The sequence below is a fragment of the Urocitellus parryii genome, chromosome 15, assembly GCF_045843805.1.
Source record: "Urocitellus parryii isolate mUroPar1 chromosome 15, mUroPar1.hap1, whole genome shotgun sequence".
Classification (NCBI taxonomy): Eukaryota; Metazoa; Chordata; class Mammalia; order Rodentia; family Sciuridae; genus Urocitellus; species Urocitellus parryii.
The window spans coordinates 15,591,858-15,606,370 of NC_135545.1; the positions used below are offsets into that span (position 1 = coordinate 15,591,858).

General features: G+C 37.4%; 1 protein-coding gene across 6 annotated transcripts in view; it reads right to left on the bottom strand.

Moving 5' to 3' along the window:
- LOC113175100 (zinc finger protein 569-like) overlaps nt 1-14,513 on the bottom strand; it is a 127,150-nt gene that overhangs the window by 74,175 nt on the left and 38,462 nt on the right. For 5 of the 6 annotated variants that reach the window (XM_026379261.2, XM_077793041.1, XM_077793042.1 and 2 more), the window contains one exon: nt 5,393-8,590. The exons of the other annotated variant lie outside the window; for it this stretch is intronic. In XM_026379261.2, the coding sequence (XP_026235046.2) occupies nt 6,777-8,590 (1,814 nt within the window). In that variant the 3' untranslated portion in view covers nt 5,393-6,776. Of the gene's footprint in view, nt 1-5,392; nt 8,591-14,513 lie in introns of those variants that run through there. 6 annotated transcript variants of the gene reach the window in all.

Below are 14,513 nucleotides of genomic sequence, written 5' to 3' on the forward strand. Positions count from 1 at the left end.
CCTGCCTTATTTTTGGCTCAAACAAACCCATAATTTATATATGGCTTCAGACCCTGTATCTCTCTCACTTATTGGCAGAAATCAAGATTGAATCACATCCTTGGCTTCTGTATCTTTAAGGATTATTCCCCTGGGTTTGGCCCATTCCTCAATTTGAGGTGGACTTCCATGACTGGTTCACATGCACCTGGCTGGTGACACTGCAGATGGTACACAGCCCCTGTCAGCTTAAACTCCCTTTATGTTCATGTTTGAAAGTTCCTCCTCAGTGAGCATCCACACAAATGACAGATTTGCTCACTTCTTGTAGTTGTTGCTACAGTCCTTGTTCCCACACAGGATGCTGTGGTTTGAAGGAATATTCCTACAATGTCCATAGGTAAAGGCTTGGTCCCCAGGGTGGTGGTATTGAGAGGTTCAGTGTACCCTTATCAGGTGGAACCTAGTGAGAGGTGCTTAGGTCATGGTAGGGAATGCCCCAAAGGTGACTGCTGGATCCAGGCCATCCTCTCTCTGCTTTCTCTAAGGTGCTTTTGCTACCCCTGGAACATAGACCTTTCTTGACCTCATAAGTAGCTTGTATCGCATATTTCATTGTAGTAATTCAAATTTCTGAATAATCTGATATTTTTGTTGCTAATCTCCTGACCAAATGGCTCGACCATTTACATTGGTTCAGGAATAAATAGAGACACAGCAAGACATATCAGATGGGGTAACTCAGTTATCACCACTGCAGCAACTCAGTGCCCTGGGTGGGGTATCCTTATCGACTTTTGAATGAGGAGGCCTCTACCCAAGGGGCAGATGATACCAGTGGCCTGGTAGAATCCATCACCTTTCAGTTGCCCAGAACCACTGATAAACTAGACCATGAATTCATCCATTCTTCGTCAAATTGTTTCTATCTCCCCCAGGTAGCTATGAGAGAGGCCAGGGCATCTCCTATAAGATGCTTTCTGGCCACCTGCTTAGGGGTCCTGACCTATCTTGGATTTTTCGTTTTTGGTACTGGAGAGTGAATCCAGGGGTGCTTAACTACTGAGACACATCCCAAGACTGGTGGGTTTTGGCATTTTATTTAGAATCAGGATCTCACTGAGTTACTTAGGGCCTTGCTAAGTTGCTGAGGCTGGCTTTGAACTCACAATCCTCCTGCCCCTGTCTCCCACGTTGCTGGGATTATAGGCATGTACCTCAGCAACCAGCTAATGGGTAGTTTTATTAGTGGGATTGGTAAGTACACAGAAAAGGATGGGAAACTCAGGTCTCAGAGTTAAATGAGATGCTTTTCTGGTGAGACATTCCATCTCCATCAGATTCTAGGTGCAAGTGAGATGCTCCCATATTTCTTTTTAAAAAGACTTTGTAGTTATAAAATATGTTTTATTTGTTTATTTTTTTATGCAGTGCTGAGGATTGAACTCAGTGCCTCACATGTGATGGGCAAGTTCTCTACCACTGAGCCACAAACCCAGCCCCAAAGGGCATATTTCTAGGAAGGTTCAGGCCACGGGCATTTTCCAAATCTGCACACCCCAGTTGACAGTTTCCTGCTGTCGAAGATTCCAATCAGAATGCATAAGGGTTGTGGACACCTATATTTCCATTGGTCTAGAAGGCTGCAACAAAGTCTCAAAGGCAGTGAGTGACTCCACCATGGCCTGTTGAATGGCTTCCAGTCTTGATGTTGAGCTTCAAAGATGGCTGCCTTTCATGTCACCTTGAAATATCACCAGAAGCTATCTAGATGGAGCATGCACTATCCTCAGTATCAGAAGAGGCCTACGTGCTGTTGTGCTTCCTTCTTATTACTGGGTACATTCAGGAAGAGGAAATTCTGTTTAACTTTCTCTAGAATATTCTGTTTTTCCTTTCCTCGTGGCCCAAAGAAATTTCAGCAACTTGGGAGGCTGAGGCAAGAGGATTGCAAGTTCAAGGCCAATCTCTACAACCTAGTGAGACCCTGTCTCAAAACAAAATATAAAAGGGGCTGGGGATGTGGCTCCATGGTTAAGCTCCCTTAGGTTCAATCCCTGGTACCAACAAAATTCATTTAAAAATGCAAAATGTAAAAAGAAGGGCTGGGGATGCAGCTTGGGGATAAAGTACCAAAAAAAAAAAAAAAAAAAAAAAAAAAAAGAAAGAAAGAAAGGTCATCTTCATAAAGTATGACCAAAACTTGTGACAAGACTTGGGCTTGCTTTAATCAAGCCCCACCCTTTGACAGAAAGCTGGGAGTTAAGGTGCCCCTATGGGAGGACAGTAAAAAGTAAATTGCAAGTCATTCTATGTAAAGGCACACTGATATTGATCTTCCTCCTTCAGGGAAATTGAGAGAAAGGCGTTGACCAAGTCTATGGTAGCATACCAATCTCCAGTACTGGCCACCTCTTCTTGGTATGGTGATAATGTTTGATGCCACAGGGCCTTGGCATCCAGCCTGCAATAGTCTGTTAGCCTCCATGCCTGGGAGGCTTTTGACTGGCCGTGCTGGGGTGTTAAGTGGTCTGAAGCACTTCTGCTTACCCAGGTCTTGAAAGGATAATGGTTATCTCTCAACAGAGACATTGTATTGCTTTTGATAGGTCATATAAATTATAAACCTTTTCATTGATCGCCTCTATATAAGTAAGACCTATATGGTATTTTTTTTACAATCACACTTGTTTTTAAACCTCTTCCTCTTGTCACTCCTTTCCTCATCTATCCTCTCTTCTTGCACAAGTAACTACTAGAATGAACTTCAGAAGTATGTATATGTATTTTTAAAAAAGTATCAATATAGGCTGGTATGATGACACATACCTGTAATCCCAGTGAATACTGAGGCAAAAGGATCACAAGTTCAAGGCCAGTCTCAGCAACTTAGTGAGACCTTGTCTCAAAACAAAATATAAAAAGGGCTGGGATGTGGCTTTGTGGTTAAGAAACCCTGGGTTCAATCCCTGGTACCAAAAAAATTCATTTAAAAATGCAAAATTGTACATTAAAATCATATATTAAATATGTGTGTGACAACACATGATATAATTTTAATATATCATATTATTATAAATTTATATAAATCTCTTTTGGGAAAACCTGATGAAGATTTTTGAAACCAAGAATGGCTTTCAAGGCAATATGAAAGACGGGTTTTTATTATTTTTAAAAATATATTTATCTATTTTTTTATGTAGTGCTGAGGATCAAACCCAGCATCTTGCATGTGCTAGGTGAGTGCTCTACCGCTGAGCCCCAGCCCCATGAAAGTTTTAATAGGTTCTGGGGTCTCTGGAATTGATTATCTTCTAATATGATTTCAAGTCACTAGCAACTCTACTTTTCAGTGATGACGAGGGCATTGATAGTACATGGCAAGATGTAGCAAGAAATAAGAAGCATATCACCATTGGATATTTGTAATCAAAAAAGGCAAGGTTCTGAATGACCATGTATTTGATACCTTTGAATATTTTGGCCCAACTAATGAGTATGATGAAACTGAGGGATTGTTCCTAACTGGGCTGGACAAAGTGAAGAAAGAAACCCTTGACCTCAGGGCTTTAAATGACTAGCTCAAAGTGCAGCATAAAATGATGTGAAAATTTCTATCTATCCTGAAAGAAACCTCATCTCCTATAGTTGGAGAGCCAAACCATGTGAAAACCAAACCCAGAATCTTAGCTTCCAGATGACTGAATGATAAAGCAAGTTGAATGCCCAACCTTCTTCCAACAGGAAGTGAGCTTTGCACATTCACTGGGCCCTTACCTGGAACAAACAAAATCTGTACCTGTGATGCTGGACATGGGAATTTGACTTGGTGACGGCAGAAGTGAAGGTAAGTCAGGCAAGTGAGCATACAGGCAAGACCCTTATTAGGGCTCTACTTGAGAGGGAGACCCAGTACTGACAGCAGAGGATCAGGCTGGCATTGGGTACAAAGGGAGAGTTAGTTTTATTCATGTGAAAGGGAGGGCTGAGGTTTAGGAATGTTCCTTGGCTTTAGGTACACTGCAAAGGTGTTTTTCTTTTCCTGTGAGGGCACCTTAACTGAGCAAAGCAAAGTCAGTAGTTTTTCCTGGAGCCAAATGTTAGTGTCTATGTCAATGCTGCATCCTGTATAAACCTCTCTGCCTTGTGACAAGAATGAGCTGCTGTAGCTGTTCAGAGAACACATAGGTGGGAAATGGAAGTACCAAATCATGGCAAGTAACAAGTGAAGGGCCCTGGGAATTTTACATTCTGATGGCCCCTCAACAGTTTTTATTCCTTTTGTTGTTTGTCCTCAGAGTCATGGCCAGAGCATCCTGGCTCTAATGGTGCACTTGTTCTCTGAAACTGATGAGGTTGATTGATAGAGATGGTTTGTAAGGCACACATGAAGTTGGTTTTTCTTTTCTTTTCTTTCTTTCTTTTTTTTTTTTTTTTTTGGACTGGAGATTGAACCCAGGGGCACTTAGTCACTGAGCCACATCCCCAGTCCTTTTTATTTTTTTATTTTGAGACAGGGCCTCACTAAGTTGCTGAGGCTGGCTTTGAACTTGTGATCCTCCTACCTTAGCCTCCTGAGTTGCTGGGATTACAGGTGTGTGCCACCACACCATGCACATGAAACTTTTAATAGCAAACAAGCTTTAAGATAGGGTCTTGTTAAATTTCTGAGGCTGGCCTTGAACTTGTGATCCTCCTGCTTTAGCCTCTTGAATTGCTAGGATCACAGGCAAGCACCACCAGCTGTACAATCTTTCAGTGGCTGTCAGGTCATAACTTAAGGCCTGGGAGTGCATTTGTATTTTGTCCCTGTATGACTGGTCTCTAATTGTCTGATCTGAACCCCCATTTAAGAATCTAGAAACTGAAAAAAGCTTTGTTGAGATATACTGAAACTGCTCCTGCTCTGATGCTGGTAACTACCATGTCCTGACATTAAAATATTAACTGATGGTCTCTTCCCCCACTCCAAAACCATCCCAAATGTAGGTGAACTTTTTTCTTCTTTTCCCAGATGGAAAGTTCAATTATTCCCAAGTTAAATAATTTTTGTTGCTTTATTGCTTTCAACTTGGGGAAAAACTTGTGTTAAAAATTATTTAAAATCTTAAAACTCAGCCTCAAACCAATGCTATCTATACAGATAATTTTCATCCAAATTTAATGTCATCAAGAGAGTAAACAAAGCAATACCTTAAGTGAGGCTTATTTTATGTAAAGAGAATTTTCTACAAATGTTAGTATATGATCAATCATAAAAATCCATTTTAAAATTGTTTCTATAGGCCCATGTTTCCCCCACCTAGCTGATCCTTATTTAAAAAGGAAAATAAAGGCAAGAAGGAAATTTTTAAAACTCCATATTTCTAATTTTGACGACCAGATTTGTCACCACTGTTATATTTGCTTTCATTCTTTTATTAAGAAATATTACAGATCAGTGTAACAACTCCCAGAAAACCTTTCCACATCTCAAAAGGCAACCGATAGCGTATATGGACCCATGATCAACATACAGTACTGTCCCTTGCACTGTTTAATTATACAAATGTTATACCAGGTTTCGTTGCAGTTTGCATTTTTCTCTATTAAAATTATGATCAGCCCACGTAACTATATGTGAATTTTGTATCTCCTCGCTAAATATTGTGTAGCATTATATCATAGAAATGAACACATTGTATTGATCTATCCATCTCTTGAGGGAGATTTATATGTTAAAGTCCAATTTAGGGTAATCCAAGCCATGATGCAGTGAACAGTGATCGATCCCTTTGTACACATCTGTGGGTGCTTTGGGGGCTGGTATAACAAAAGAGAATTGATTGTTCCATGTTTGTGATTTGAAAAAATCCTATTACTTTAATATATTCAACATAGTTTTAGAGTTTTACTTTTTACATCTGGGTTCTATTTTTGTATATGGTATAAGGGAGAGAGCTAACTTGCTCATGCAAATCTTCCATTTATGAACAGGTCATCCTTACCCCAATGATTTCAATAGAATTGTCATACATAAAATTCCCATATCTTCTTGGAATTCTGGATAAATCCTTAATTTGTTTCAATGATACTGTTTAAGTGACAACAGCTTTAAGTAAAGCACATGATGATATATAGTAGTAGAGTGTATCCTTTTCTAGATGTTTGGGTTTGTTGCAGCTGAGTGTGGACCTTTACCATCCATATAGAATTTTAAAATCAGTTTGTGAAATTCTTTAAAATATAACTGGTGTAAGTTTTGAGTGAAAGTACATTAGAGAGTTGAGAGAGAACTTGCATTCTTACAAATGTCAAGTCTTTTCAGACATAATTTCATTTCCCTCCACTTTCAAGTGTTATTTTGTGCCCCTTCAACATGGTTTATAACTTTGTAGATATAAATGCCTCATTACTCATGATTGTGTTATTCTTAGATATTTGTTATCAACACATTTTCTACTGAACTATTTCTTATATAAAATGTTATTTTATAGTTTTTATTACCCTCCATCTATCTTCTTTTTCTTGCTTAGTGTACTGCTGAGCTCAACTATAATGCTGATATTCTGAAAGCAGATATTTTCTTCAGATTTAAATGAGAACGTTATTATCAATAAGTAAGGTGTCTGCTGAAGGTTTTGACAGTCAGCTTTTTCCTCCAATAGGTCACCTTGGAAAGAATTCTCTAATGTTTCATAAATTCATGACGTCTTCATGAGGGTTTCCAACATTCCTAGTTCTCTGCTCTAGAATCAGTCATGTAATGTGCCATGAGGTGTTCCTTCCTTTGAAGGCTTTCCCATACCACAGGGAACCTAATGAGTATGGATTCTCTGGTGTCTAACAAGGTGTGACTTTTGGCTGAAAGCTTTACCACATTCAATGCAGTGATAGGGCTTTTCACCTGTATGTTTTCTCATATGGAGAGTAAGGGATGAGATCTGAGAGAAGGCTTTTCCACATTTACTACAGTCAAAGGGTTTCTCCCCCGTATGACCTCGTATATGTATAGTAAGGGATGAGCTCTGGGAGAAGGCTTTTCCACATTTATTACATTCATAAGGTTTCTCACCTGTGTGACCTCTCATATGCACGATAAGGGACGTTCTCTGAGAGAATGCTTTTCCACATTCATTACATACATAGGGCTTCTCACCAGTATGACTTCTCATATGTAAATTAAGCAGTGAGCACTGAGAGAAGGCTTTCCCACACTTATCACATTCATAAGGCTTTTCCCCTGTGTGACTTCTCAAATGAAGAGTAAGGGATGCAATTTGAGAGAAGGCTTTTCCACATTTATTACAGTCATAAGGTTTCTCTCCAGTATGAACTTTCTGATGTGTAATAAAGTTTTGCTTTTGGCTGAAGGCTTTACCACATTCGTTACATTCATAGGGTTTCTCTCCAGAATGAATTTTTTCATGAGCAATAAGATTTGACTTCTGGCTAAAAGCTTTGCCACATTCCTTACATATATAGGGTTTTTCTCCAGTATGAATTCTCTGGTGTCTGACAAGATTTGACATCTGAATAAAAGCTTTCCCACATTCATTACATTCATAAGGTTTCTCTCTAGTGTGAATTTTCTGGTGTGTAATGAAGTTTTTCTTGTGGCTGAAGGCTTTTCTACATTCCTTACATTCATAGGGTTTCTCACCTGTGTGACTTCTCATATGTACAGTAAGGGCTGAACTCTGAGAAAAAGCTTTTCCACATTCATTGCATTCATAGGGTTTCTCACCTGTATGGATTCTCACATGTATAATAAGCATTGAAAACTGAGAGAAGGCTTTTCCACATTTATCACACTTATAAGGTTTTTCCCCCGTATGACTTCTCATATGAAGAGCAAGGGATGCAATTCGAGGGAAGGCTTTGCCACATTCATTACATGCATAAGGTTTCTCCCCAGTGTGAACCTTCTGATGTGCAATGAGGCTTTGCTTCTGGCTGAAGGCTTTTCCACACTCATTACATTCATAAGGTTTCTCCCCAGTATGAATTTTTTCATGATCAATGAGATTTGATTTCTGGCTGAAGGATTTCCCACATTCCTTACATGCATAGGGCTTCTCTCCAGTATGAATTCTTTGGTGTCTAATGAGATTTGACATTTTAATGAAAACTTTCCCACATTCATTACATTCAAAACACTGTTCCCTACTATGAATTTTATGATGTTTAGTTAGTTTTTCCTTGTGACTGAAGACTTTTCTACATTTGTTACATTCATAGGATTTCTCTCCAGTATGAATTCTTAGGTGTCTGATGAGGTCCAAAGTTTGACTAAAGCCTGTTCCACAATGATTACACTTAAAGGGGGTTACTACAAGGAGAGATGACTTATTGTCATAAGATTTCACAGCTTCATTATATTCAAAATGTTCCTTTCTTATAAGGCATTTCATATTATTTTGACAGTCAAAATTATGTTCTAAACACTTTCCAAACAAGTCATATTCATAGAGATTGTGTCTGGTAGGAATAAAATCTGAGTCTGGAGTAAATGCATTTGCAAATTTCTTAGGATATTCATTGACTTTTTCTTCAGTGAGTGTATTCTTGAAAACTTGTCTCAAAAGTCTGTCCTGGGTTTTCTGATGCTCATCAGTTCCCCATATTTCTCCTAAAACAGATTGCAAATAAATGCAACTTATGAATTTTTTTCCAATATTATAAGGTCAAAAAATGTTACAATGGGATTGATTCTTGATTTAGTGTTTTGTCTTCCATTATTAAACAAATATCAAGAGCATATATTTCCTATCTTCTCAGTTTTGAGAATGGAATTTCAGGAAAGTAAATGTGAGTGAAGGTAGATATTTATAAATATAAACAGTTTTGAGTATTTTTAAGTGAGATCTGCAAGAAAATAACCTGTTAGATAATGTACAAATAATGTATGAAGAAATAATGATAGAGGGGGAAAAAAAACCAGGAAACTTAAAAAAAAATCACAAGACTCAGCTGTTGTAGAACTCAGTTGAAATGGCAGTTTTATAACTGATGTGAATAGTTTTCTGGAAAATGTAAATTATGATAACTGATTCTAGAAGATGTAGAAAACTTATATACACCAATTTCCATTAAATGAAGAGGAAAGTGTGAAAACTTCCTAAAAACAGAACATAAAGACAATTTATCCAGAGAGATTGACATGGGAATTACAAAAAACATTTAAGATCAAACTCCATTCTGTGTAAAATGTTACAAAACAAATAAACAATAAAATAAATAATAAGAAGAAAATGGAAGAATTCCCTATTTTTGTGTCTGAAACATAATATTAACACTACAACTTTACCAAGATGATGAACCAAAAAAGCAAACTATAAGCCAGTTTCATTTATGAAAACTAATTTAAAAATTCTATGTAAAATATCAGAGTGATCCAGAGGGAAAAAAGTGACCCAGATGCACAGTAAGTGTAATACATATCATATAATTATGATAAGTATGTTTTTGTTTTACTATCAGAAGCTCTATTATTACATGGAAATACGTTCACAGGTCAATAATGAAAAAGCAAATAATCCACAGGTAATTTAAAAGATGCTAAAACAATGCCTATTTTCATTAAAAAAATTATGAAATGGAAGTAATGTATTACACAAACATTAGCACTGTACTTCCTGGGTAAAATCCAGAAGCAAATCAAAGTCAGGAATAAGAAAAGATGAGTACTATCACCACTAGCATTACACTATAAGTGCAATTAAATAAAAGAAATAAACCAGAGATATAACAATTTATAAAGGTAAAATTAACATAATTCGTCAATAAAACTATTTACCTGAAAAGTCCAGTCACCTGAAAAGGTATTATAAGAGGCAAGAAATTCACTAAATACTAATTAATACTCAGTTTCAATAACCTTTGTATATACACAACAACTATTAAGGACATATAATAGAAGAAGAACCACATTTACACAGACTACAAATATACAAACCAAAAAAAAAAAAAAGGAAAAAATAAGAAATTTCCAAAAACTATAAAAAGAAAACTAAAATGAACATATATACCTGAACAAATGGAACGGTATTATGCGGGCCCCATTAAAAATATGGTGAAGTCCTAACTCCCAGTATTTCAAAATATGTACTCAATTGGTCATAGGGTCACTGAATATTAATAAAGTAGTACTAGAATAGGATAAACTACTAATCCAATGTGAGATACTCTTAAAAGACTGCTGCATGATACTGAGATGCAGATTGGAGTCATGGTGTCACAAACCAAGGAACAGGTGGGACTACCAGAAGCTAAAAGAGACAAGAAAGGATACTTCTTCAGATTATGGCACTACTAACACCTTGATTTTAGACTTCTGGCCTCCAGAACTGTAAGAATAAAGTTCTATTATTCTAACTCACCCAGTTTGTGGTACTTTGTTTCAGCAGCCCTGGGAAAAGGTATTACATTCTTGGATAAGAATATTCACTAGTATATAAAGATGACATTAATCACAAGTTAAGAGATTTCAATATAAAATTTTGAAAATATAAGTAATAGCTCAAAGGAAATGATCCTAGCAGTAGCCACTATAGAGGATAAATAGGTAAGAGAAGAATTACCTTTTCTACTTTAAAAACTTTGTACTATGAGGGGCTGGGTTTGTAGCTTAGTGGTAGAACACTTGTTTAGCATGTATGAGGCACTGTGTTCAGTCCTCAGCGTGGCATAAAGTAAATAAAATAAAAGTACTGTGTCCATCTAAAACTAAATATATATATATGTATGTTTGTGTTTATATATTTATGTATGTATATAAATTGTTGTACTATGAGAATGTGCTGTATATTCAAAAAGGTGGATAAGTAAATTGTTCTGAACATTGTAGAAATCAATAAAATAAGAACATAAGGTAAAAAGTAGTATTAAGAATTGGAGCATAAAAATGGAGGAGCCCACCTGGGTTGACAAAATAGAGTACAAATATAGTGAGCAGGGGGGTAAAACACAGTGGAAAACTAAAATTAAATACGGAACAGTAGACACATGGGTTTTTCTCTTATTCCACCCCAGACTGTAATAAGATAAATAAAAAGGTATAAACTAACAAAGACAAAACCAATGAGACAATAATTGATGACCAATGTAAAGATAACTTTTAGCTGATGGGAAGATGATGAAGAACTGTTACATGTAAGAAGAATTTAGAGGGCTGGGGTTGTGGCTCAGTGGTAGAGCACTTGCCTAGCATGTGTAAGGCACTGGGTTCGATCCTCAGCCCCACATATAAATAAATCTAAAAAAAAAAAAGTAAAACTCCATTGACAACTAGAAATATTTATATAAAGAAGAATTTAGAGAGCTGAAACTCAAGTGTCTGCAGAGGAAGATATCAAAAAGGAAAATCCAATTCCCATGACATAACTAGAGAAAGGCTCAAGAATTAAGAGAAATCACATGGGCGCAGTGTTGCACACCTGTAATCCCAGCATTTTGGGAGGCTGAGATATGAAGATTGTAAGTTCAAAGTCAGCCTCAGCAACTTAAAGAGACCCTGTCTCTAAATAAAATGTAAATAAGGCTAAAGATGTGGCTCACTGGTTAAGCAGCCCTGCATTCAATCCCTGGTACAAAAAAAAAAAGAAAAAGAAAGAAAGAAGAAAGAAATCTTGTACCATGAAAGATAAGAATGAATGAAAGGGTTAAAAAACTAGAGGACTGACTGCAAGTTCAGATGGCAAACAGATGCCTACATTGTGCATGAGATGCCTATTATGTCTTTATCCTAGAGAAGATGGGAGACTACTCTCTGGTTTTAGAGAAATGGAATCAAAAAAGGCTCCAAAGTCAGGGACTAGGCAGAGGAATACAAAAGAAAAAAAGAAAAGAAAAATAAACTGGCTTGAACACAGGGAGAATAAGTGAAAGTCTATATACTAAAGAGTGGCACAATATTTCCAGTGGCAAAATGGAGATTTTTCTCCCTTTCTGCTAGACTGAGCATGAAGCGAGGGAAAAATTCCTGTGAAATTGTCCTGGAAGCAAGAATATTAAGAGGCTTGGCTGCAGGTTATAATGACAGAATACTAAGCTCTTAGGTCACCTCATGTACTTGGAAGAATAGAAGCACAATCAAGCAAAAGATGTGGAAGGAGAAGGCAAGATCAGGTCATCAGGGTATTATCCAAGCAGAAGTGAAAGAGAACTTCAAAGACAAGACCAAAATATCAAAATGTGACAGAAAAGATTCCATGTTTTAGATGGAGTACAAAAAGTCTTTGTTATCTTTTCTGTGGGAAGCCATTCTAACACGTGATCGGGTGCCTCCCTTAAGGGTCTGAGGCACTTTGGCAAAAGTCGAAGTTTTCCCGACCCTTTCCTGATGAGAGAGCCCATCCATGTGGGGGTGTGCCTGACCACTGACCCCGGGGACCCAATCGCTGACCCTGACCTTGGAGTGCAGCCCCCCCTCAACCTTCATTGGATGGAATTCTCCCCTGAATCTCTTGTTCCCTAATAAAAGGCTAGTCCCCGGCATGCTCTCTCTCTCTCTCCTGCTAGCCCTGAGTAATCCCTGCTGTCCTGCTGGGCAGTTTAGAGGAGCGAACCAGAGAGGGGAGCCGTCTGGGACCTAGCAATAGAAATAAGGTAATTGAGTCTTGTGTTTTTATTTCGATCTCTTCTAACTAACTTTATGCCTAGAACCTCATTAATGAAACCACTGCGCAGGCCGAGTGGTAGACTTTTCCTTTCTACAAAAAAGAAGTATGACCTAAGGAGTAGCTGGAGACCCAGTTATAATAAATGAGTTGATAAAGATAAATATGATGAAGACTGGAATGGGAAAGATTCCAAGAGAAGCCAGCTATTCATGCTGATCTTGGGCAAAAAAGCAGTTGAAGTATCAAAAGAAAAAGAAATTGCACCTTCAATGTCAGAATAAATTAACCATTGCTTACAGTGTAGGAATTTGGGAGTACAGATCAAGGAGACTATTGATGTATAAGAAAAGGCAGGACTGAACAAGAAAATACCTCACCTGTTGATGTAAGTTTGGTTTATTGTACTCTTACAGAGGGTGTGATATTAGACTTGCAGCTCCAGTTCCTTTCTGAATGAGAAGAAATAAGGCCTAAACATACTTATTCACCCACAAGCATCAAGAATAAAGGGCTTCAGGAGGGAAGGAGGAGTGGAAGTTCAGTGGATTGGACAGTGAAGAGTCGGGGGAAGGGGAAGGGAGATGGGAACGGATTGACAACTTTCCTATGTTCATATATGAACACACAACCAGTATAACTCCATGTCACATACAACCACAAAAATGGGAAGGTATATTCCATATATGTATGATATGTCAAAATACATTCTACTGTCCTGTATAACTAAAAAGAACAAAAAAAAAACTTTTCAAAAGAATAAAAGGGCTTCAAAATGAAGTAGAGATACATTTCTATAGATAATGGTTGGCAAACTTTTTCTTAAAGCCTTAGATAGTAAATATTTTAGACTTTGTGGGCTACATAGTCTATTGCAAGTATTCAACTTTGCTATTGTAATGTGCAAGCAGTTACACACAAGATATAATTAACTGTATGTGGCTATGTCTCAAATAAAACTTTACTTACAATAAAAAATACCTGGCCTTGACTTGGTTAGTTTGCTGACCTTTGTTCTAAAGTAGAACACTCCTTTTTTTCCTCCAATATTATCCTTTTTAAAATAGTAGGTTAAAGAAAAACTGAGAAATGAGAAAGAATTGGAATCAGATCACAAAAATTTTAATAGAAAAGAATTTGGCCTAAGGGCTGGGGATGTGGTTCAAGTGGTAGCATGCTCGCCTGGCATGTGTGCGGCCCGGGTTCGATCCTCAGCACCACATACAAACAAAGATGTTGTGTTCGCCAAAAACTAAAAAATAAATATTACAAAAAAATTCTCTTGGCATAAAGAAAGCAGACAAAAATACAAGCTAAAAAAGTCTGCAATCCACAGGTGATAATCTTGACTAAATATATATTGCCATGAATTTTTAAAAGCTAATTGAAAACAACATATATAAATCTAGGCCCCAAATAGAAATTTGAATGCATGAGGAAGAAACAATGGGAAAAGAAACAGGGATAAGGGCAGGGTTGTAGCTCAGTTGTAGAGCGCTTGCCTAGTATGTGTGAGGCACTGGGTTCGAACCTCAGCACCACATAAAAATAAATTTAAAGAAAAGTATTGTGTCCATCTACAACTTAAAAAAAATTTTAAAGGGATAAAATGCTCACCAGTAGAACCAAGAAAATAATTAGAAGAAAAGAAAACAAAGCCACCTCTGAAGTGAACAATACTATGCAAGCAGGAAAAAGTAAGACTTTACTATCAGAATTATGGTACAATAACCTCATCTTGCAAAAACAACAGGATGATGGATGAAATGGACATTGTGATGCATTATTAGGCTTGTGGGAAGTAGCATTAACCTCTATACCTATAAATCACCCACCTGTCTCTCACATACATACAATGAAAAATCTGGAGTGGTGGCATGCTCCTGTAATCCTAGCTACTCTGGAAGCTGAGGCATGAAGATCTCAAGTTTGAAG